Below are 25,463 nucleotides of genomic sequence, written 5' to 3'. Positions count from 1 at the left end.
AAAGTGCCAGCATGCCATCAGGGACACACAGATGGTTCGCTCCTAGGTGGATGTGGGTGTAATACAGACCTGAGGGTGAAAGTCCTCCTCTCTGCAGCAGCCCACATTCATATTCACACTACAGCTCAGCAAATCAACACATTCACCTCAGTCGAAAAAACATTCTCTGCCTACAGTAAAATACAACACTTGAGATGACTAAAACTAACTTAAAAGAACACGCAACCTTAACTTTTTAGTAGGTTACCAGGAAATATACGCTCAGACTTGATACAACTGTGCTTACACATTGAGCAGAATATAAAATTACAATGAACCTTACCATAAAAAGAAGCAGGCATGCTAATGTTGTCTGTGATGTCCTCAAATGTCTTGTTTTGTCCACACCCCAAGGATGTGTCCAAACTCTCACTGGACATATTTTCTAAAAACAACTGACCAATTATCAAAATTGTTGGTGATTAATTTTTGATAGCTAATCGCTTAACTGACTAATCGTTGCAGCTCTCAGTCATGACCTAAAATAAATAATCATATTAACAACACATGCTACCTGGAAACAAGCCAATCTCTGGCTGTGTCACCTCTAAAATACCTCAAGGCGAGGGCTGCACAAATAATTGCAAAATTATTTAAATGGCAATATGGCCAAGTGCAATATCCAAAGCGCAGGTAAAGGAAACAGCTTTAAAATGAAGTGCTGTAGTGGTGCAAAGATGCCTGGCCTAAAAAAAGACATGTTTGTTGGGTACAGACCGCAAAAAATGTCACATCGCAACAACTTAATCAGGTTTTTTGAGTGAAAATGATCATTCACACTAATTGTGAATCATATCACAATCACAATTTCAGTCAAAATAATCGTAATATGACTTTTTCACCCAATCACGCTGCCCTACCTGAGGCAAACAAATTTAGATTCGATGGGTCTTGTCATCTAGTGGAAGGCTTGTTGCGTGTTTGGCTTTAGGCTTAAGGCCCCTCCACACTGTGGGATATCAGCAATCTTGCAGGTTCATTGCATGTCACAGTGTGGATGACGGGTCTAATAAAATCTTCCACCAAAATCTGTGTCAGGCTGTACGATATCAGTTTTGAGTGTGTGGTGAATGCTTGATGAAATGTAGGGCTATAAGAAAAAAAGCAGACATGTCATGAAGTCAGATCAATTGGGAGCTAAAGCTAAACAAGAAACAAGGTTTAGCCTGACTTTATTTTAAAGGCTATACAGTAATGTGAGTGCTTGGTTTGTGATCTTGGCTTGTTTGAGTCCTAAATTTATGAAACTGTCACAATTTTCTGTCACCAGAGCTGCAAATTGGTGTATTTGTGATTCAAGGACCAGTGTTCAGGGTAACTTTGGGCAAGATGGTGGTAGAGTTTCCAAAATCCCCATGTAATTTTAGCAGAAAGATCAGCAAATATTAGGACAGACAGGACATTTTGTGCAATTATTTGAAATATCCTCTGACAATCAACTGAGCAGCTGGTTTGAATAATGAGTAATCCAGCCATGAGATCACTAGTTAATTCTTTACGGTGTTCTTCCAGTTAATCTGTCTGCTAATTGAGCCTAAAATACAAACAAAACAAGCACTAACTCAACAACTCAACAACACTTCTTAATCCATTATTTTGAGGGTGGGAGGGAAAAATGCTAGCTGACAGGCTATTCACTGAACATTTACTTGGTTCCAAACTAATTGACACCATGTCAAAGGACCGGAGAGTATCGCTCGTCAGCCCCCAGCCTCAGAGGACAGATAACAGATGATAACAGTGTGCGGATTTTATTTCACTGGACTGCTTTCTTTATTTGAAGCAGGTACCACTTCAAGCTCAATGACAGATCAATACCGGCTGTCTGTGACCTGATTTTAAATGTGCAAACTGTACGGTTAGTCTCTTCTTTATAATGATTCAGTGTTTATTTTGTAGGTCTTCCTGTTTGATTTGGCGTTGTAGCCATGTTTGTTATGTGAATATTCCCACAGGCTGGGGCAATGGTGGGCTAATGTTGTAACACTGAGGGACACTCAAGAGAAACTGTGTGAACATGAAGCCTCACTTCAAGGCAACTAAATAAGAGAGTGGTAGATTGGATGCTGCTTTTTCCAATGCTGCTTTTTGTGAAAGTTTATTCTACAGTGCAAGATGCATTAGCATTAGCTTCTAAGAAAGCCATTTCCTGCTCTGTGGTACGTGTCGCCGGTCTGTCCTGTATGTAAATGTACCAGATGGACATGCTCTGAAGGTAACCAGGTGCGAAAAAGAAACTGTCAACTGCAGGAATTAATTTGCTTGGCAACGCTGTGCAGCTTTGCTAAGCAATTTAGGCTAGCAGGTAGAGTGCACTCAGTACACTGTGGCTGACTGAGTAATTGTAGAGATAACAAGCAGTATTTTTCCCACTTGTCCAAATGATTGGCTGAAGAATAGGTATAATTTTGGTGAAATAGGATTTTATTTGGTTTGGCAAAGTGACAAAAACTCCAAACCTTTAAATATTGATACATTTTTATTAAATCCTTTAGTTTTTCAACTTACACTACTTCTGCTTTCCTTCTTCTATGAAATAAAATAACAGTAGAGCTGCACTACTTCATTGATTATGAATCAATTATTGAATTAATTGCCAACTATTTTCATAATCACTTAATCCGTTGGACTCATTCTTCAAAATATTCTCTGATTCCAGCTTCTTGAATGTGAAGCTTTTCAGGTTTCTTTACTACTTTATGACAGTAAACGGAATATCTTCGGGCTGTGGACAAAACAACAGACTTGATGAGGTCATCTTGGACTTTGGAAAACAATAACGGACATTTTTCACCATTTACTGACATTTCATGAACCAAACAACTAATTAATTAATCAAGAACATAATTGACAGATTAATTAGTGACATAAATAATTGTCAGTTACAGCCCTAAATCCAAACACAGGTATCGTATTGGCAGCAGTATTGAAATATTTTCAGCTCAATGCAGTGCTGCGTGACCTTGTCTGGTGTAACGCCCGTCTTGATATCCAGTGTCATACACTGAGGTTGTGTGTGAAAGACGGATCGTTCTACTGAGCAGAAAGCAAAGCTCATTAACCTTTGGAAACACACCTCACTGGCCAAGGGCCTCATCAAATGGGAGATGAAAGGGGGACTTCTGTGGCCCCCTGGAAAAGCTTGTGGAATCTGCAGTGCCCCATCAGGTCGAGCCGGGCTCCATCTCTCAGGGCCCTACAGTATCTCAGCAGCTGCCTCCTTTCACAATGCCAGGAATGTAATCAAATGCAAATGCCCCCTGCTTAAGTTCAATTCTACCTCATACGTTCATTGTAGCAGGCAATGGCAGAGCAGGTTTTTGTTCCCTGGATACAGTACAACCCAGGCACACACACAGTGTATTCGGCCTAGATCAAATGTAACCGGAGACAATAGTTGCCTTTTCTTCCTGCTCGGGTCCCACCCTACCTTCCACCTCTGCACCAACAACACCACTCTGACACTCTGCCAGGCCCCCATCACAAAACAGACGGGCAGTTTTGATTACAGTTTTGTTTCCACTGAAGTCCTGTGACAAAATCCGACTTGTTTTTCCACAAGACAACGCAACCTAGGGCGGTGGTTGTGACAGATACAGCGACAACTGAGGACAGACATGAAGACTGAAGATCTGGGATGCTGTGACATGCGAAGACAACACGGATATTCCGTTCAAGTCCTGTGTTATATCATGACACACAAAATTAACTGCACAAAGAACCAAAATTTGGCAAACATACTTAGATTTCTACACAGTAATAGCAGTTTTTGTGGTTCCAAGAGGTTCTATCGTGGCTTTCTGTTGGTTCTTGTGAGACACACAACTTGGATGGTTTTACAGCATTGTGAAGACACCGTTAACAAGTCTTCTACGCAATGGTCACCATAGCAATTAGACATTCATTTTCAAACAGCCATCAAAACATCTGAAACAGCCAATTCAAACAGTGTCTTTATGGGCCTCAGCTATGTTTGCCAACAGAGGAATGCACAAACACTCTCCCTCCAAATGACCATCTCACAAAGTTCACCACTCACACTCCCAAAAGGACACCTTGATTTGTATCATGGTACACCCTTTAAACCGATATTCCTTCTTGTGAAACAAGTAAATCAGGCGAAGAGCTGTGTGTACACCTACTCAAAGCTCAGGGAATATTTAGTCTTGATTGATTGTGCGCCCTGCCTGGCAGAGCTACAGGAGTCAGAGGGCTAACATGATAACCTTCGCTGCGTGACCTACAAACATCGACCAAACTGTTCACTGCCGTGATGATAATCGCTCAGCAAACAGCTTGCAACAACACAATGTGCATACAGCCCTATAGTGCTCCATACCACGTCTGACAGGGCCATTACATCCTGCTGTCAATGGAGTCTTTATGGCCAGGAGCTTCCTGGTCTTCCGGAGAGGAGAGATCCAGTAGTAAAAAGACCAGTAGTAAAAAGTTTCAAACAAACTTTAATGATGAGGTCTGAAATGGGAAATGAAGAGTTTGCATGTAGGGCTGGTCGATAATTCGATATTATCAATTTTCAGTGGAACTGAATGATTATAATATGATAATATTATGTTTTTTTTCCTGCTGTTTCAATTAATGAGTCAAAGGACTTTCTGATCAAAATGAAATAAGTCTAGTGTAGTGGAACATGCTTCATATCATTGAAAATAATTGTCTTATTTTTGGTGATTTTGTGGTGCTGAAGTACTACAGATATATCAGTCAACCAACATTATTGGCCCAATGTTAGCCTTTCACTTCACCTATATGAAATAGTTTTTATAAAACATAATGCAGATTGTTTTCATTTGTTTGTTTAATAGGCAGCATTTTATGTATACCCTCAAAAAATGATATACCCTGAGGCCACAGTGGCCTTGATGCCCCACCCTCACCGACCCAGTGTTTTTCGCCCTTTTCCCCTGTGCCTCTTTCCTTTCAATACTTTTTTTTTAAAGACATCAGTGTCGTCTGCTGAGATTCATTATTCTTATTGGGTAACATCTTACAATGCTGTGTACATAACCAGTGGTGGGTTTGATTTCGAGCCTGGTACGTAATGCTGGAAAACAGAGCTATTTATTACGATAGTTTGACACAAATCTAGCACCAGCCACCGGGGGAGACCTAATCGAACTCTTCCTGATGTGCCAAATACTGCAAAGCTGTTACTGAATAAAGATCTGATAAGAGAAGTTTGACTTCGCCTATGTATGAAAATCTGATAAATTAGTGAAAGACAAGAAACTCATCAACTCATCTTGTATACATATATATAATAATAATTTCTGACAATTGTGTTAATTTATGTTGTAAAATATCCTGCCTCCATTACATATCTTGTAACAAGAGTTGACCACAATTTTGCAAGCATCCCTCAAAAATAATTGTGTATGTTCAAGTTTATACATTTTCTATATTATATTCTATAGAAATAATAATGCAAATACATTGCTATCAATTGTTTTTCGTCTCTTTAATGCTGGCATCTGGAACAGCCCAAAAAACCCCAGGCAGGCTCTAGTTTATGACCCCACCATGACCCAAGAGAAGAAACATTATTCTCAATTCATAGACAAAGTGCCCACGCCAAATAAGAGCCTGTGCCTCGGCCTGGGAATGAGATCAGAGCGAGGGAGCAACTGAAACAAAGCCATAACTTTCCCCACTAACAGCTGAGCGATAAGACAAGAGCACTGAAGCGAGTGAAGGGCTCATAAAATGTGTATTGCAGACTGTCTCCAGTGCAGTCTGGGGTTAGTGGGGAGAGGAGCCACGAGCACACTGCAGATCTATGTGTGTGTGCATCTGTGCAGACGGTAGTGTCTTGTCTCCCCTCTCTGTCTGTCTCCACTGGTCCTCATCCACATTTGAACACAGAATAACAGAAATCAATAAGTCTGTGCCGACTAGAGCCACCAGAAGAAGGCGAAGAAGGGAGCAAACGGCAACCAGAGAAACGAGACTAAAATCTGGCGGATACACAGGCAGTCTTTTATCTCATTCTCTTTTCCCCTCCAACTTCCAGAGTCATGCTGAGACTGCAGTGCCCGCAAGTCCCAGACAGCTCTTCTCATCGTGATATGTTTGGGCTACATAAGGCTGATGATTATTAAAACGGCTCAAGGATTTTTTGACTAAAAATAACACTGCAGACAGAGGGCCCCTTTCTAAAAAGCTGGACACGAGCATAGAGCAGACGCAAATTCAACCCACGTGCTGTGTTCCTCTGCAGGCTGCTGCCTCATCTGATGCCAGGGCTGTTGCTAGTCAAACTTTCTAGTAAGTCAGCATTATACACACATAAATGCACACGCGCACACACACACACACACACACATACACAGTGGATGTACACATGGCCTAAAGCTGAGATAGCTGAAGGTTGGGCTAGACCTCGAGCCAAATCCTGCCCCTTTTCTATCCTTCAGCCACCGCCTCCCACCTGCATTCACACACACATTCATATCCTGTCTCTCACACACAGTCATACAGTATCACCCCCCACCCCCCACCCCCCCACAACTTGAGAGCCACCTACATGGAAGAGCGATGAGCCTCAGACTCTTGCTCAGACTTGAAGCAGTCTATCTTGGTCTCATAACTGCAGTTCTCTTGTTAATGACAGACTGTGTAACCTGATTCCACACACATATGCATACACACACACACACACACACACACACACACACACACACACACACACACGCACCACCCCCCCACCCCAAACACACTCTCTCAGGGTTTTTTGGAGCTCACACTTCCCTCTCCCTCCACTTGCATATTGTTCCAACCCAAACTGCCAGCTGCTTGTGACAGCCAAATTACTGTGCACACAGAAATGATCGCTATCAGAGGCCTACACCCCCCACCCCACCCACTCCCCCCAAAAAAACTTGTCTCGTGTTTTTCTGAAATGCTCAATGATACGCTTTTCTGTCCGTCACAAAGAACAGCTACAACACTGCACTGATGTAGAGGCCAAGATATCCGCAGCCAAAGAATTTAGGAGTCATAACGTGTGGATGAAACCTTAAATGAGGCCTGTGTAGGACTGTGATCACGAGCCACATTTCTAAAAGTCGGTGTTCAAAGTAGGGGCGCAACTAATGATGATTTTTCACAAGAAATTACTGTGTTTTGATGAATCGTTTAGACAATAAAATGTTAGACAAAGTTAAAAATGCTGATTCCAATCTTAAGCTTGCTTTGTCCTACCAAAGAGTCCAAAACAAAGACATAACATTTGTAAAAAGCAATAAAGCTGCAAAGTGACAATGGATAAGTTGGAACCGGCACAAGATAAATTAGTTCAGAGCTACAATGATTAGTTGATTGCTTGCTGAAACGACAAAAAAACCAATTAAAACTATTTTCATGGCTAATTTAAGGCTGCAAAAATGTTTATCTTCATTGTCAATTAATCTGACGATTATTTTTTCAATTGATCGATCAGTTGTTTGATCTACAAAATGGCAGAAAATTTCCCAAAGCCCAAGATGATGTCCTGAAGTGTCTTGTTATGTCCACAACCAAAAGATATTCAGTTTACTATCTTAGAGGAATAAAGAAGCCAGAAAATAATCACATTTAAGAAGCTGGAATCAGAGAGTTTTACCTTTGTTTTTTTTTAGTTACTCAAACTGATTATCAGTTAATTTAATAGTTGATAACCAATGGACTAATAAGTTGCAGCTCTAGGCTTATAAATCATGTAAGTCTGTTTCAAAACAAAAATGTTTTTCAGTTCTGTGATGTCTTATGTGATAGTAAACAGAACTTTTTGGGGTTTTCAACAGCTAGTCGGACCTAACAATATGAAGATGTGTGAAACATGATGCTTTTACTATTTTCTTTCATTTTATAGATCAAACAACTAATCAATCAAGAACATAATTGCTACATCAGTCAATAATTAAACATTAGTTGAAGCCTTAATGACTTCAACAAGGTACATTTAAGACCTTATAAGACCATTTATGGATGTAATTTAAGACTTATTTCATGTCCATACTGGCTAAAAAGTAAAAGCATAGTTTGCGTTATTGGTTAGTGGGTCAGTGTTAGTTTTGTTTTGTAGTTTTTACATTGCAATCGATAAAAAAAAAAAAATCCCCCCCAAAAGTTAATGCAACTTTATAAAAGTAATGATAACTTCATAAACAATCAAATTATAAGACCCGTCCTGTCCATTTAAGACATTTTAAGCCCTAAAATTCAGGTAATAAGATTTCACTGATTAATTTGCTGTTGAATAACTAACTGATTAATTGACTATTTGCTCCAGCTCTAAGCTGCTAACAGCAAGATAAACAAGAAGCACCATAAAGTCACATAAGGTCTCTGAGACAAATGCAAGGAATAATTCAGGGATCTGCTCTCCGGGTGTTTTTAAACACTGGCCAAGACGAGGCCAGGACAGATCAGTCCTATTGTTGTGAATGCATTGTTAGTCTCAGGGGGACAGATAACCTCCTACCTGGATGAGGAATAAGTTACCACAGATAGGCTGTTCCACACAATGACACAGGCCCAAAGCCAAACAATAACATTGTTCTAGACGGAGACACGGGCAGGGTGAGGAGCAAGTCGCAATCAGGCTGGTGCCCGTTACCTCAGCTGCACAGAACAGGATCCCCCAAGATCCCCTGGACTTGAACCATATCTCAGCCCAGACTGTCTGACGTCCCTTTATCTGACCACTATCAGCCAGACTCCACGACGCAAGTCTGCTGAGAAAAGCATGGCGCCCAACAAAGAGGCCCAACCTCAGTGACCGGTCAGCTATGGGGTTACATTCTCCAGATCATCAACCAACTACACAAACACTGACTGCTAGAGATGTAACAATATATCAAATACTGCAATAAAATAATGTCACAAAAATGTACTGCACTGTGATGATATCTGCCACGATATTACAACAGTTAATTATTTTATTTTATTACTTTATTTTAGAAAAGAACTGATACTGATGCTGTATTGTTTTGTTTTGCATATATGCAGCACAGTAAATATAATTGATGCATTCACTGCCAAAGATACTTCATGAGAAGTTTTTGCACATGCTTAGGTGATTGCTGGCTATTAGGGCCGCAGCTAATGATTAATTTTATTGACGATTTATCTGTCAATTAATCGGTTAGTTGTCTGGTCTATAACATGTCAGAAAATGGTGAGAAATGTCAATCACTGTTTCCCAAACCCCACGATGACGTCCTTAAATGTCTTGTTTTGTCCATAAGTCAAAAAGATTCAGTTTACTGTCATACAGGAGTCAAGCAACCAGAAAAGGAAGGAAAGAAGGAAAGCGGAAGTGTTTTTAGTTGAAAGGAACAACAAATTCTATACAAACAAAAACAAAAAAAAGCATCATTTTCTTTGTATTTTTTTTGTAGATCGTACCTTGAGTTTTTTGGTATTGTTACATCCCTACAAACTGGGCTGTGCATTGGCAAAAATCTGGCGATAGAATACATATCATGATCCGGGATTAAGATTCAATATACTGTGATACCGTGAGCAAGGTGATATATTACCTTTTTTTTAAATCTAATTGTCATAAAAGCTGCCTTTTGCCACCAGAATGGTGAAAATAGATAACACAGCTATCTAGCAATCATGACAAACAGACACAAAACCAACAACCGCTACTAATCTTTGCCTGTATCACAATATCACAATAGCGTTTTTGAGAATCGATTATCACATAACTGATAATCAGGTGTATCTGTATTTTCTTACACACCTACAATTCAGTATTTCTGTATGTATTACAGCTTCAACTGGTGGTTTAAATCCATTTTGAGTGGCTAATCCATATTGATTAAACAGCCTCCCAAGCCAGACACTGTTACTGCTCATGCTATCAGATTGTGGCCGACTGAATGGTTTCGGAAAGACACCTTCAATGCGTAACAAAATTAAACAGGAGCCTGAGCGAGCCCTGTTCAATCACATGAGCTACACAGCAGCAACAACAAAATGCACAATCAAGCGCTCCCAAGATATTTGGGCTTCTCCTAGAGAAGAAAAAAAAAAACCTTGATTAGTATGTGGGAATGTAATTTTGTGAGAGCATTTTTTTGTGAATGCAGCACAATGAGTTGATTCTGAGGAAGAACACTTCAGTGCGAGACATCCCCATTCACACTTTCTTTAATCTGCACAATTATCTCTGAATGTTTTCAGCTAGCATTAACACCTTGGTAATGAAGTTTGCACCTTCTCATCAGCAGCTCCTCTGGCTTTTACACGTAATTGCCCTGCAATCTTATCACATACCATTTCCTGTTTGGTCTGATTGTTCCCTGGCAGAAGAAAGAACAAGAATGTAAACAAATACTTTTACATCTTGTATAAGAAGTACACTGGTGATAGTTGAGCGTCTCTTTGGTGCTAGCTAGCTAAAAATGAAACCATACTGTGTGTGCACCAGTGTTTCTGTGTCCCCCCCCCCCCCCGCCCCCCCCCTCCAGGAGTGTGATTGTGATGTTAAAAGTGCTCAGCATGGGATGATGAGACACACGATCGAGCAGGAACGACCCTCCCAAAGACTGTTTGCATGACAAAAAAAAAAAAAAGTCCTCACAAAGTCACAACTAGTTGCAATGTTGTGCGAGCCTGATTTGATTGTGAAACGGCAGATCACAACCGCGAAAAAGTCGCAAGGGTAAACCCCGAGACGTTTGATAATTTCATTTATTTATTTATTTATTTTTGGCCTGAAGCTCATCACCATTAATCAACAACTCATCAAAACATCTCTCTGACGCGGTCGCTTAAAACACGACCGCTCCTGTGTGGAAATCATAGTTATATTTTTAGACATTTTCACGTATAAACTAAGCTGGAGAAGGTTAATAAAAAAAAAAAAAAAAACGTGTGCGGATGCGATAACAAAAACAGGCCAAGATTTTGCGAAGAAAAGCTGAGAGGGAGAGACGGGATTTCTTGCGAGAGCACGTCACGACACCTTCTCCCTGCAAATCAGCAAACTTCTCCGCGTCTGCCCGAACGTCCAACACCCGTGTAACAACAACACAACACGGAATAAAACACATTTATATAGACGTTTTGGTTAAACTTACCTCGCTGGTTGTTTCTTCAAAAGTGCTGTAAGAGGGCTCGGTAAACTGGCGCAGGTCGAACTATTCTGCCATCTCCCGAGAATCCACCGACAATTACCCGATTTGTTTTCCAAAGTCTGAAAAGCAGAGCCTACATGACGCCAACATGATCGCCGTCGTTCACTCGCCGAAGGAGAAAAAAGCAAAAAAGTGACAAATTCACTCGGTGCTCGGTGGACACGAAAAACGAAGACACATTTTGATACGGTGTCCTCTCTTCACACGTTAGCGCCGTCGAGGAGGCTTCACAACTCGCACCCCAATCCACCGAAGCAAAAAAAAAAAAAAAAAAAAGCCCGACAGGATTGGAGGAGGAAGTTACCTTGCAACGGCAACAACTCACTGTAATTAACATGACGTCAAGCGAGACGACGAGGACGCACGCTTCCGGTTAGAAGTTTCAAAATAAAATAAGACGGCTCTAGTGTCGAAGTGGTGGAAGAAGTATTTGAATCTTTTACTTTGCTAAATGTAGCAATACAACAGTATAAAAATACTGCGTCACAAGTCCTGCACAACAGTGTTAGCATCATCGTGTATTTAAATTACCCAAACTAAAAGTACTTATATATAGGAGAAAATATAAGCTGAAATGAATTAAAATGAAACAAGATATAGTTAGTTATAGAAATACGCATAAACATGTATACACCCAAGGAAACCAAGAATTATACTTTCTTACTTACATTAAAAAAAAAAACAAATGTGCGTGATAGTGATTAAGTGTGATGGACATTTTTGTATGAAAAGTTCAAATCTGGAAAACGTTGTCAATCAATCTTTGCTGCGTTTTAGTACTCAAGCATCAAAAAGCAATAAATGTGTGTATAATGTTTAGAATATCACTAAATTCAAAATATTGTAAATATAGGAGGCAAGAGGTGGGGGAAAATGATGGAAGAGAAGAAAAGTTCAGATTACTTTGAAATATTACTTTTGTAGTTTTCAACATTGACCAGATGAGTGGGTACAAAATTGTGGTACAAAAAAAATGAAATGAAATTAAATGAGTTAAAACTATTTACTTTAAATATAGATAGAGTTGGCCAGATAAAAATAAGACTTGTAGACTACTTTTTCAGGTAGATAGATAGATAGATAGATAGATAGATAGATAGATAGATAGATAGATAGATAGATAGATAGATAGAAGTAAAACCCCTAATGAAATATCGTATTGTATACCTAAAACACTATTGCGTTTAGTGCTATAGTGTTTTGTTTTTGTTTTTGTTTTTTTAAATCACCATCCAATTACCCAAATAGCCTCCAATGATAAGCTTTTATTCTGAAGCAACATCTTATATTTCCTGTCACAGGCTTATTCTCTCTGGATAGCTTGACGTGTGCAGAAATTAAAGGACCATTGCTTTTTTTTCTTTGCATATTCCCGACTCAGCATTCAGCGAGTGAAGACTTCAAGTTTTCGTTTACAGTCAATAAATCGAATCATAAAAATAAAATCCTAAGAAGCAAAATAATAAATGCAATAAAAAATGAACGGCATCTCAAAACAAACAAATAAAAAGTCAGCAACAAAAGAATGTATTGTTTCCAAAACTGGCTTCTTACCTAAAGACATATTTTTATTCTTCTATCACTTACAGACTATTGTGCATGGACAGAGTACTGTATTTAGTATGGGCAAAATATAGTTTACTAAAAGAGTCAAATCATTAAGACGAAGTAAAAATACTTATTGAGATTAAGCTGCTAAAAAGCAATTAAGAGCCGACTGTAGTACCATGGAGAATACATTGTGATTTATCTGTTTTAAATACACTTAATATCTTTTCAAATAGCTAGGCACATTTTCATTAAAAGAGACGTCTCATTTTACAGTAATAACTTTATCATTTCTACAAAGACCTTCCAGAGTGTGCAGTGCATTCATGTTTATTAACCATTACTCAACACTTCATATTTTCATCAGAATAATTGTACATATAATACAGCACACGTGGGCCCACAATCAGAAAGGGACATTCAGTGGTGGAAAGTGCATTTATTCAAGTTCTGTTTGTAAGTAATATCTTGAGGTTTTTGTTCTCAACTTGAGTGCCTGAGTACTATTTTATACTCCTACTCCACTACACTTTACAGGTAAATATTGTATCTTTTACTTTACTACATTTATATGTCAGCTTTAATTGCCAGTTCACTCTGCAGATTTAGATATAATCACCAAATAGGCTAAACTGACATAGATTAAGTTCCCCAGTAGAACTTAAATTTAGCCTTTTATGATACTCACATAATGAGTACTTACTTCCAGTATAAGGATATACTGATGCTAATACTTTCTTTTACTTAAGTAAAAGTGTGAATGCAATGACTTTTACTCGTAACAGAGTGTTTCTATGCTGTGATACTCCAACTTTTAAAGTTTTTAATATTTTTTCTACCACTGGGGACATACAGAATAAATATGTGTTGATCATGTGTTGTTTCCTGACATAGATCTTCATTATTCTTCAGTTGTTTCAGTTTTATCTGGTTGGGTTTGTTTAATTACTGGCATAACACTGCAATCAAGTAGAAGAAGAACTCAGATCTTTTACTTAAGTAAAAGTGTTAATACTACAGTGTAGAAATACTTTGTTACAAGTAACGGCACTCAAAAATTTACTAAAGTAAACGTACAAAAGTTTTAGCATCAATATATAGTACCAAAAATGCAAGTCCCCATTATCCAGAATGGCCCATTTCTGAACAATATTACTGGATCACAATTATCGATGCATTATTATGTACATCACTTTAATATTGCAGCTTAAGAGAGTGTGCAGCATGAGCAAGAACAGAGCAGTGAATCAGAGATACAAAACATTATAATTCCCTTCTAAAGCACAAATAAACACCCTGACACCTCTGCACAACACCATATTTTATTTAATACAGCCAAAGCAATCCTCAGTCTTCTCTGCCTGTGTGTGTAGGTGTGTGTATATCTGTCTCTGCAGCTCTCACAGACAGCGAGGAGAGAGATGAGGACAACAGTGTAACTGCTGGTCGCTACGTTTTTATAGAGTCCCAGCCTCACAACCTGTGCACTGTACTGACTGGTGGCTACTCACCTGGCCAAAGGCTGAAACCCAGAAACATCCCAAACACAGCCAAATATAAGAAAATACAGGCAGAGGGCATCTCTGCAGATGTAGACACCAGCACACAGTTTTAGTTTCTCATAAGTGAATATTTAGAGCAATTAGTTTTATGTAAGACTGCACATTTTTTCCAAGGAGCATGCTGCATAGCATACCTTTAAGTAAAAGTAACAGTAAGTAAGTAACAGTCTAAAATACATAGTGTAAATTCTTAAATAATGCAAATAATGATCCAATATACTATGATGCATTGTAGTTACAATTAGTCAAGGGTGGAAGTAACTAATTACTAAGTAGTTGCTTTGGGTACTTGTACTTTTATGAGTAGATTTGCAACTTTTACTTGTATTTAAGTATGCATTACACTATGTAATCTACTTAGTTATTTTTAAATTATAATTGAGTACTAAGTACAATTTAAATCAATGTCCAGATCTTTCATTTGCATTTTTGTAGCCAATCAGGTAATCTGATCAAAAACAGGCCAATGAAAACAATGAGATATGGACGAAAACTAAACACTGCAGCAGCACAGGTCTGGAAGAAGGATAGTAATGATTAATCATTAATCGATTAATCGCAATTGAGAATTTAACCAATTAAAAATGTATTCATAGATATTTAATCAATAGTCTAGAAATGACAGCAATTGCACCTTATTTAACATTGTTTTGCCAGGAGAATGAGGAAACTTAGACTTTAAATGAAAGAAAAAATTACAAAACAAAACAGAAAAAAATCGAAAATGACAATAAAATAGAAGTGTGTCTCGTGTCTTTTAAATTATTATGATGATGATTGATTTTCAAATAGGAGTTTGGAGAAACAGAAACCCTTTTAATTGAAGAGGTGCTCCTGATCATCATCATCAGCGGCTAAAAAGTAACTAGTACTCTGAGTAGTTTTTGAGATGAATATCTTGTACTTATACTTAAGTATTTTTCTGACACCAGTACTTTCACTTGTAATTGAGTCATATTTAGTGACGTAACAGTACTTGTACTTGAGTAAAGATTTTCAGTTACTCTGTCCACCACTGCAGTTACTTCAACCTTAAACATGTACAGCAGTAAAATGCAACATTATTCCAAAAACATCATATAATAGTGAAACACTGTTCAATGAGTACAATCACTTTTGATACTTTTAAGTTAATTTTGCTGATAGTACTTTTACTTATGGTGGAGTATTTTCACAGTGTGATACGTCCCCATCCTGCAGCAGCAGCAGCTGTACTCCGGGCTGTACCTACAGACCGTTACCATGGTAACGCGGTCACCAAGTTCCAAACAGTGATCCAAGACACAGCGGTTTGTTTTTCTGCTTCCAAAATGTGCTCAGAGTAAGTAAAACAAAAAAAAACCTTCTGAACTTTAATAAGAGCATTCCTGCAGGCTGACGGCTGTTTTCAACCGTCTCTCCTGTACATTAATTAGCGCTGTCACTTAAAGTTTGAGTCTAATTTTAAGTCTTGGGTAAACTAACCGCAGTCACCGTTAGCTAACCAAAGCTAACGTTAATGACGTTTGTTGACGCTAATGCTCGCTCGTCCCGTTTGTCGTCGACGAGATTGACAGTGTACCGGGTTTTTTGTTTCCATTTCCACTAGAAATTCTTCAGGTGTCATGAGTAACGATCTTCATCCAGCAGAATCTGGCAAGTACAAGTGTTTATACTGACTTGTGTAGTCTGTGTTGTAGCTAGCTATCGTCTGCAGGGAGACTGTGGACCCTGGTGAGAGGAAGCTTTTGTCACTAGGGGTAGTACGTGGGGATGTGTAGTCAGTGGTGGAAGAAGTATTCAGATAAATTACTTTAGTAGACTATAAATACCAAACTGCGAGAGTACTCCAGTACAAGTAACATTCCTGCACTCAAAACTTAACTACTTCAGTGTAAGTATTCAAGTACTATCAGAAACGTGCACTTAAAGTAAAAGCACTGGTTTCTGTCTGTTCATGTTTTTTGGATTAATATCACTGCTGCATTAAGGTTGAGCTAATTATAACTACTTTATGTACTGCTGGGCAGTTAAAGGGATACTTCACCATAAATGAAAATTCAGTCATTATCTATTCACCCTCATATTGATTGAAGGTTTAGTTTAGTTTAGTTTTTCAGTTCACTAAATGTTGCAGGAGTTTCACAGGAAAACAGTGCTGCAGAATCCCCCGAACAACTGAAGTGAATGGTGACCTGTTTTCAAATGTAGAAAAATGACTGGGAAAAAAAAAGCAAAGAACCAAAACAAAAAACGAACAGAAAATGCCTCCATACTGCTTGTCAGGTATAACCCAAGTTCCGACATGCCAAGTTGACTTGAAAGACATCACTTACACCATTTTTTTTTTAGCCTGAATCTTCACTAGATCTTTAGCTTTGAGCCACGAGCACATGCACACAATCTGAACTTGACGTGTGTGGTGTGACGGCGTGTCAACAACCGAACAGCATGCTGGGGCTATTGGAGACTTGGATTACGCCAGACGAACAGTACGGAGGCAATTTCGGTTGTTTTTTCTGTTTGAAATCTGGTCACCATTCACTTCAATTGTTTGGGAAATTCTGCAATGCTGTTTTCCTCTGAAACTCCATTAGTGATTCATGGACTAAAAAACTAAACCCGGCTTTCAACCAGCATGAGCGTGATTAGATAATGACTGAATTTTCATTGTTGGATGAACTATCCCTTTAAATCTACAGCAATGCACTGTATTAGATCATCATATGTTTGTAGTGTCACTGTCCTGTGAAAACCATGTATATGTAAAAGTATTTCCAAAATCAACAGGAAGGGTACGAAAAATGGTAATCTGAATAATTAATGCTGTCAGACAAATGTGGTGGAGTTAAAGTACAAACGCCAGTTCCAAAAAAGTTAATGATGGCTGTACTGTTACCCATGATGCCATAGGCACTAATACACATGGACACAACAGCCACGATTTCCAAAAACATTTTGAAATGTGAACTCGTCAGACCACAGCACACTTCTCCACTTTGTTTCAGTTCATCTCAGATGGGCTCTGGCCCAGAGGAGTAATTTTCTCAGTCCACAAAGGAACACTTATGTCCATATTTAAGTTTACAAGAAAATTTCAAAGTAAGAATCACCACATTTGTAGCTACTCACTGGTCAGGAAGGGTATGAAAAATGAAGTAATGAAGTAACTAAAGGTGTTAGGCAAATGTAGTGGAATAAAAAGTGCAATGTTTGGCTCTGAAATAGAGTAGAAGTAAACAGTTACAAAATATGTTACAAAAATACTCAGATAAAGTACCTTAAATGTGTATTAAAGTACCGCACTTAAGTAAATGTACTTTTCCACCACTGCGTGTAGTTTGCATGACTCGAACTTTATTTTCTTTCTTCACTGTGTATGTATATGTGTTTTAACATTACAATTGTGAAAACAGGGATCCATGGAATAAACGGCCAGATCTCTCAGATCCCAGGACTGTCCCCAAACGTCAACTCTCTTCCTGAGGAGAAAGCCCGAGGGCGAAGGGTTGGAGTCCTCGAAACCGATTCTGATTATGTCAAACTTGCAAAACAAGGAGGACATAAGGGTAGAGCCATCCTGTCGCCTTATATCTGCAGTCAAGCCTGTTGCTGGTTAATACATTCTGCCTACATTTACATTGTTTGTCCTTTTTTTCATCCCTGTTCAACAGGACTTTTGTGGCATGATGAAACAATTACTGCTAAAGCTAATTCATACAAACTTCCGGACTGGTTTTACAATGCTTCAGGAGACAACGTGGAACGAAGGTAGTTGGAACATTTGTCATATTATTATCAACCCCTTTGACTTGTTGTCAGTTTGTGATTATGAATCATTCCACCTCCATTGCTTACACTAGTACTTGCTAATAATGTATTATTACTGCTACTACTGCAATTATACTGCTACACTCTTAAAAATAAAGTTGCTAACTGGAATCGTAAGGGCTCTTCAGCTTGTCCTCATAGGAGAACCCCTTTTGCTTCCTGGTAGAACCTTTCATAAACATTCCACTCTGAACCCTGTCAGACAACAACATGAAGGATTATACTTATAACCATTTGTGAAAGGTTTCATCCAGAACTGTCTGAGATTCAACAGAGAACCCTTCTAGGTTGTAATGGTTCCACTGAGAAGCATCTCTGGGGGTTCTACGCAGAACCTTTGCACCTTCTGGGTGCTAACAAGAGTCCATCCAGGGGGTCCTACTGAGAACCTTTTAATATTCCAAAGTTTTTATCCAGAACACACTTGGAGGATTCCACAGAGAACCCTTTTATATTCCAAGGGTTTTATCTAGAACCCACTTAGGGGGTTCTAGTGAGAATCTTTTATATTCTGAGGAACCATTTATATTATCATAGAAAGAACCCCTGACGAAAGAGTTCTCCACAGGTTTCATCAACCTTGAGACATTCTTTGGATGAAAAAGGGCTCTTAATGGAACCCTTAGTCTTACAAAGAACCCCTTGATGAACCCCTTCTTCAAAAATGATTCCTGGGAGGCAAGTGGTTTTGGGTAGAACCTCAGCTCTTCAAGAGAAACCCATTTGGAACCCTTATTTCTAAGAGTGTAATAATACTAACACACTATTACACATTTACTGCCATGGCTAACACCTGTTCCTGTTGCTGTCCCTATTGCTAATAACACTAACAATCACAGTATAATTGTTATAGCACCTGAAACAATGTCTGATTTTTACAGTTTAATCTTCAATAAACCGTATAGTCCAGCTATCATGAAGTGAAGGATACGTTTCATATTGCCATATTGTTTTTTCCAGCAGTCTAATTAACAGCAAAGAGAAGAAAAACCCTGGAGCTTTTAAACTGCTAGAGCCCCCCTTTGGGACTGACAATATGTCAGCCTGGGAGAGGGGTGATAGCAGCAGCAGCAGCAATGGCAAAGAGAAGGTAAACAGAGAAATGCCAACCTAATTTAGAAGTCATTTAGCCACACGAGTCATCACAATAACAGTGTATTCTATCTTGGTTTATTCTGTATTGATCCCATATTTTAAGACTAACTAGAAGGATTCTTAGTGTTGCTATAGTGTCAGTGATAATATAGTCAATACGAAAGCATGCAACCAAAGCAAGAGATGGAAAAACCTAAGACATCCTGGGTATGTTTACATTCACAAACCAACCATCACACACTGTGGCTTTGCTTTGTGTTCTGCAGGACAACAATGTTCGTGACAGCCAGATGGGGGAGAATGTGCAGTTACCCAGTCAACACTATCAGCGCAGCAATTTCAGGAGGATGTGAGTTCATGCTGCCACAAGATGGTGCTGTTGTTCCGTATTACATTCAGGGCCTGGCACCTCAGAAATCACCTCTTTACAACTCTTAGAAACAGACGTGCATGAAATAGAGTAGTTCTTCTATAGAACTGATCATTTTAACTGAGTAAAAGGACCACATGGTTATTGGAGCCATAAATACAATGCAGTTAAATTACCAGAACACATACGTAACCTAATCTACTCATTTCGTATGTATAATTAGTAGTTATTAATGTAATCTAACTATAGATAGACTTGGTTGTAAAAGCTTTGATAACATTTGAAAGAGTTTATACAACATTAAACAGCTGGAACTCGGGTTTTGCGATACTAACAGAATTGGCAAATGACAGTGTCCATAGTGAAAAATTGCGATGGTATTTTCTGTAGTAAATCAGGCGCAAGGTGCTAGTACGATAAACCCATCTTTTCCTCGAAATACATATTCATCAGTCATTTTTAAATCACAGTGTTACGATGGTAGAAGTCTCAACGGTCCAACCCGGGCTGGAACCTCTTCGATCATGTAATCACTGTAATGTTGGAATGATTCATAAACATGAACCACAAACATAAATCGTACGAGAGACAGAATAAATAGCACATTGAAGCTCCTTTAGTATTAAATCCACATTTGTGGGATTATTCTCGTTTTTTCAGCTAATAGTTGTCTTCCCCTGCAGAGCTCACTGTCTGATCCTACTGCGCTTTGCACAGCCTGAACACCATCACACAAAGATCAGCCTTCTCTGTTACTAACAGCCTCATTTATCCCATCATACAAAGCCATACCTGTCCCTCCTACCAGGGAAAAACAGTGTGAATCAATTTATTTTCTTTGTGAATCAGCTAATGGTCGGAAGGCCACCCAGCACCCTAGTGAGGGCCAGATTTTACCGACAGGCCACAAGTTGACTATCATTGGCATACACCCCATGTACTAAAGGCTGAGTCCTGAGTTCTTCTCACAGTGGCCCAGGTTCAGTTCCAGCCCGCGGCCCTTTGCTACGTGTCACTCCCTCTCTCCCACCTTTTCTATCGCTCTGTGGATATACATTTTTAAAAATCTGGACATGGGTAGCATAATTTAAGGAGAGGTTCTCAATTTTTCATGACACTGAAACAGTTTTTCCTTGCTGTAATTGTTCCTTCGGTTCATACTGGTCACTGAAAGATCCATTTCGAATGTGCTTTTAATGTAAGTCAGTGGTTCTCAAACTTCTTCTGACATGCCCCACCTCAAAAGCCCCCGAAAAAAGTTCACACCCCCACACCACACATTTTTGTCAATCCTTAACAATGTTAGGGGAAATACGTATATTAATGAAATTAAGGTCAGCATTATAGAATCAGCAAACACTCATTTGTTGTTTCTTCTAAATTATATTCAGTCAACTGAAAGTCTCTGATGTGGCTCACCTGTGGGAAGTATCCAACAGTTTGAAGACCAGACAGTGATACTCAATGACTCAGCAATACTTTATATCTCCTACCACTTTAAGTTTCACAAAGAAAATAAATTGATTCAAACTGTTTTCCCAGGAAAGAGTGACAGATATGACAGTGTTGTATGATTGAGTAATGAGGCTGTTAGTAACAGAGAAGTCTGAAATCTGGCCCTCGTGGGGTGCCGGGTGGCCTTCCGACCATTAGCTACTTGACAAAGAAAATAAATTGATTCACACTGTTTTTCCAAGATAGGAGGGACAGGTATGGCTTTGTATGATGGGACAAATTAGACTGTTAGCAACAGAGACGACTGATCGTTGTGTGATGTTGCAGGATCAGATGGCGAGCTCTGCAGGGGAAGACAACTATTAGATGAAGACGAGATTAAAGTTACTCAAAAATGAAGATAAGTTTAAACCCATAAATGTGTATTTCATACTAAAAGAGCTTAAATATACTGTTCATTCTGTCCCTGGTAGGTACAGTTTATGTTTATGTCCTAAGTTTTATGGTTCCATCTGTTTAATGTTGTTTCAAATGTTACCAAACATTTACATTTTATGTCTGATTTGTCTGTAAATCCTTGCACAAAGTTAATAAGTTATTAGTTAGTTTATTAGTTAGTTATTAAGTTAAAAAAAATTAATTTGAAGATGAAGAATTGAAGATGAAGACTCATGTTAACTTTAGATAAGTTTCTGTGTGCATATCGATAACTGACTATTGTTTCAAGACAGACTTAAAAATTGTGAACCTATCATACATATCATTTAAGTGTTATTTGCTATGATAACTGTAAGCAGTGTCACAATCTGGGCTTCTGACAAATTGTTTATCTTTTCCATCAGTGTACTTCCGTAGTTTTTAGCATTTCAACACACAAGGCATATATGAGATTTCATAATCTGTTTGTTTAAAAGGGTATTATCAATAATTTCCAGAACATATGTCTCCATGTTGAAGTGACTAAGCAGAATTGCTCGTGGGCAGACTGAACACTTATGTCAAATGAAACAGCACACAGAACAGTGAATCTGGACGTTCACCTGTTTGCTTTGGCTCACAGCTGATCGGTGCTGTGTGCTCCCTGTACTTTGGGGAAAATGTCAATGACTTGTCGAAAATTCAAAATAACCAGAGACAAGACCGTTAAGACTGCGGTCACAGTGCATGCATTGATATTAAGTCAGATCAACATTTTAAATTAAATATTGTTGTGCTGCAGAGATGTCCTTTCATTAAAATGAGAATAAAGATGTAAAAACCATCATTCCCACATTGCAAATCATATTGCAAGTGTAAAATTGCAATTACATATTTTGTCACGCTCATTCTCCCCAACTGTTATGAAACTGTATGTCAACAAGTCCACAAAGGATCAACAGCAAAAAAAAAAGCATAAAAAATCATAGATTGACCACGATATGTCATCAGAGATCCTTTGAAATGTCAATTCTGGTGTGTTACATGTGTTATTATTTGCCTGTTTCACATTAATTAGAGTTCAAATTAACGGCAAATGTTTGCTGAGTGAGTGTCTGTCTATGAGTCACAACAAATCATTAATAATCTTTTATCAGGAGTAGATGTTTATATCAGTTAAACTGAGCAGTAAGATAATGGAGTCTGGCAGGCAGAAAGCAAAGTGTGGCTTTTTTTCAGGATAACAGGCTTAACTTTACATTGACAGACATTTGATAGTTATAAACAGCTGATCAACTTACAGTGTAGGACTCATCATCAAACAAAACAACTCGCTGCAACCATAGATCGTTTGTTAAATAGGATTTCAACCCATTTAATATACAGTCTATGGCTCCAACTCACTATTTGGACGGCAGTACTCATTTTTGGATGCACATTTTGTTACATATTGCTCCTTCAAAACACGTAAATATAGAATCAGTTATTTTCAGCTATACAATCTTAATGCAAGATATTGACTTTAAGAATCAACCAAATAGAGTCTAGGGATTTCCTGACATAAGTGTGATTGACTGAACAAAAATAATTATTTCAGATCTTTTTTTAAGAAGGGTAAACATGAAATTAAATGACTTATTTTGATGTGCAGTTTTGCAGAGCTGGTGGTTTGCTTTGGCAAGACAAAGAGAAACCTGAAATTGTAAATACCAGTTGTTTTCTGTGTGCACTTTGCTGGAAGAGTACCGTTTTTTAATGAGTAGCCAGAATTTGTCTGTTTGTTATAAATGGTTGGGAGGGTAGGGTCCATATTTAATGTTTAAACTGTGCCCTGCAGTAATCTAATAGGCACTTTGTGGTGACAGAAAACATTATGTTATATTTCTGACTGCAAAAGCACCTTGTGGTTTGATTTCTGTGAAAAAGCTTTCCCAAAATTGCATTTCCCTCACATTTGGACTTTATGTTTTTGGTGTTCTCACAGAATATTCGACAAGAAAGCGGCTCCTGTCAGCATGTCGAAGCTGTTGAGCTTTGGTTATGCAGACGACGACAAACCAGTGGCCAACACTGATTTGTCAAGTAAGTAGCACAGTGTCCCTGACATAAATCACTTCCTGTCTTGCTTTTATACCATGCTTTCAAGATTCAGCCCTATTGAAATAAAAGGAAACGAAGCCACTTTATTGATTTTATGTGACTCAGTAAGTGCATATAGTGTATAATAAAATGATGGTCACAAAATCTGATGTGTGGAATTTTTAGCCATTAAGAATTTATGATGCCTCTTGGGAGTATAGTGCGGTGATTAGTAGTGAATTATGTGATAATGATTCGGTGAATGACTCATGCTCATATACATTTCCATGTCAACAGATTAGAAGGCTGCCAGTCCATGGGAAAAATTATGTACAAACCCAAATGCTTCCAACAGGAATAGTGGCCATCCTCTCCTCAAACAAACACTAACTTCTTTACTTCTTCATGTTGAGCCACATCAAATGTTTTTCCAACTTTTTTTGATGTCAGATCTGTTACTCAAGTGTGAAAGTGCTTCACTGAATAAAGCTAGGACATATTATTTATTGTGCCTGTTAGTGGCGCTTCATTAACTGCATTCCTTAAGTAAAAAGTTTTTTTTTTTGCAATGTCTGTATCTCTGTAATAGGCTGTTTTAAGGAACAAGAGTTTCATTATTCTAATAAAAACAAGGTTATTCAAAATGTTTCACAGTCGTTTTTACTTTTGCTTTATATACCAAAAATGTATTTGTTCTCACAGGTTTTTCCCCCGTTTATTCACCAATTAGTGGATGAACACATAGACATTATGAACACACAAACAATACAATAAAGGACTCAGATTAGTCTACTGTGAAATGTCTTGGATCTGCTAATTGTTTTTTCTATGAACTTTAATGATTGAAATGTCATTTGCTAGTGGATGAAGAACAACAAAGGCAGTTTGCATAACTGTGTAACTTGCAAAATCTGCATTAGTATAATTAGCTCATTGTCGAGCAAGAAAGGAAGGAAGAAAAAGAAAAACAGTCACAGACTAACCAGAGTAAGTTTATTTTAACTAGAATGTTGTTAACTTACTACTATATTACCGTGATAGAAGGAACAAAATGTAATAACAGTAAAAAACAAGCTATACACTAAATTATTCTTGCAGTTGCAATCTTATCTATTCAAGTTGGCTAAGCAGGTACAAGCAAATAGTAAGAAAAATGAACTTTTTCTAATGAAACATGTATTAGGTGGCTAACATTAGCTAGACTGCAACATATATTAACATACATTTACATAACTTTATCCCAGGGGTGCACTTCATAGTCATAAAATCTTGGGATCACAAACATGGACTCAGATTCTTATATCAGCTTTTTCATTTAACAAGAAGCACATTTATTATCATTTCCAGTTTTGGGCAATTAAATATCTAATAATGCTAATTACTCAAATGGCCTGACATGCAGCTCTTAGCGACCAAGCTGAATCTCATCTGCTTAAGACTTATAGATGACTTTTTAATCAAAGAAGTTCAGAGGAGACAACATTCAGCAATCAGCAAACCGGTTAGGTACCATGGTAACGGGCATAAAACTCATGTTATGAGTCGGTGTTTAATTCTGCGTTCATCTGATTCACAAAGCACCACACATTTTAGAGAGAAATCTTAATTACTGAAACAGTTTGTCTTTGATTCCTTCTGTCTTCTCCCACTAAATAGTGCAGATAACCAACTGTAACTTATTAACAAGGCAACAAAATGTAAAGTTTGTTCAGAAATACAGTTTACCTGTGGATTATATCGATGCAGAACTGACAAGAAGATGCTTTTTATCCTGTATGTCTAGAGTTATGTGCATTTCCAGACACATACAGAATTTTTAACGTTACGTCAGGAAGTTTGGGGTAGTATTTTCCCCGGAGAGCGCAGGGAGCTTTAGTTAACTCAAAATGGTAATATGTATATTCTTCAACATTTTATCACCACTGCAGAAAAAAAAAA

At 38.2% G+C, this 25,463-nt stretch overlaps 2 protein-coding genes across 2 annotated transcripts in view; one reads left to right on the top strand and one right to left on the bottom strand.

Annotated features, from left to right (window-relative positions):
- Positions 1-11,470, bottom strand: part of LOC146323038 (activin receptor type-1-like) — a 37,181-nt gene extending 25,711 nt beyond the window's left edge. Inside the window, exon 1 of the mRNA XM_084725241.1 lies at positions 11,133-11,470. The gene's annotated coding sequence lies outside the window, so the exon portion shown is untranslated. The remainder of the gene's footprint in view (positions 1-11,132) is intronic.
- A 6,165-nt stretch (positions 11,471-17,635) lies between these two features.
- LOC146323037 (uncharacterized protein C7orf57 homolog) lies at positions 17,636-24,163 on the top strand. The gene is made up of 5 exons (XM_084724098.1): positions 17,636-17,847; positions 17,953-18,049; positions 19,073-19,199; positions 19,471-19,553; positions 23,431-24,163. Exons 1-5 carry the CDS (start codon positions 17,658-17,660, stop codon positions 23,534-23,536), a joined length of 603 nt encoding a protein of 200 aa, XP_084580224.1. The 5' UTR covers positions 17,636-17,657; the 3' UTR covers positions 23,537-24,163.
- The last annotated feature ends 1,300 nt before the right edge of the window (positions 24,164-25,463 follow it).

This window comes from Lutjanus erythropterus, chromosome 8 (genome assembly GCF_056507025.1).
Source record: "Lutjanus erythropterus isolate fLutEry1 chromosome 8, fLutEry1.hap2, whole genome shotgun sequence".
Taxonomy (NCBI): Eukaryota; Metazoa; Chordata; class Actinopteri; order Lutjaniformes; family Lutjanidae; genus Lutjanus; species Lutjanus erythropterus.
This window is presented reverse-complemented; position numbering and strand designations above follow the sequence as displayed.

Bases quoted from the DNA above. Each gene is read 5' to 3' on its own strand.
- LOC146323037 (XM_084724098.1), top strand. From the start codon at position 17,658: ATGTATATGTGTTTTAACATTACAATTGTGAAAACAGGGATCCATGGA. The intron at 17,848-17,952 runs GTAGAGCCATCC...CCTGTTCAACAG, and splicing joins AAAACAAGGAGGACATAAGG to GACTTTTGTGGCATGATGAA. The intron at 19,200-19,470 runs GTAAACAGAGAA...TGTGTTCTGCAG, and splicing joins GCAGCAATGGCAAAGAGAAG to GACAACAATGTTCGTGACAG.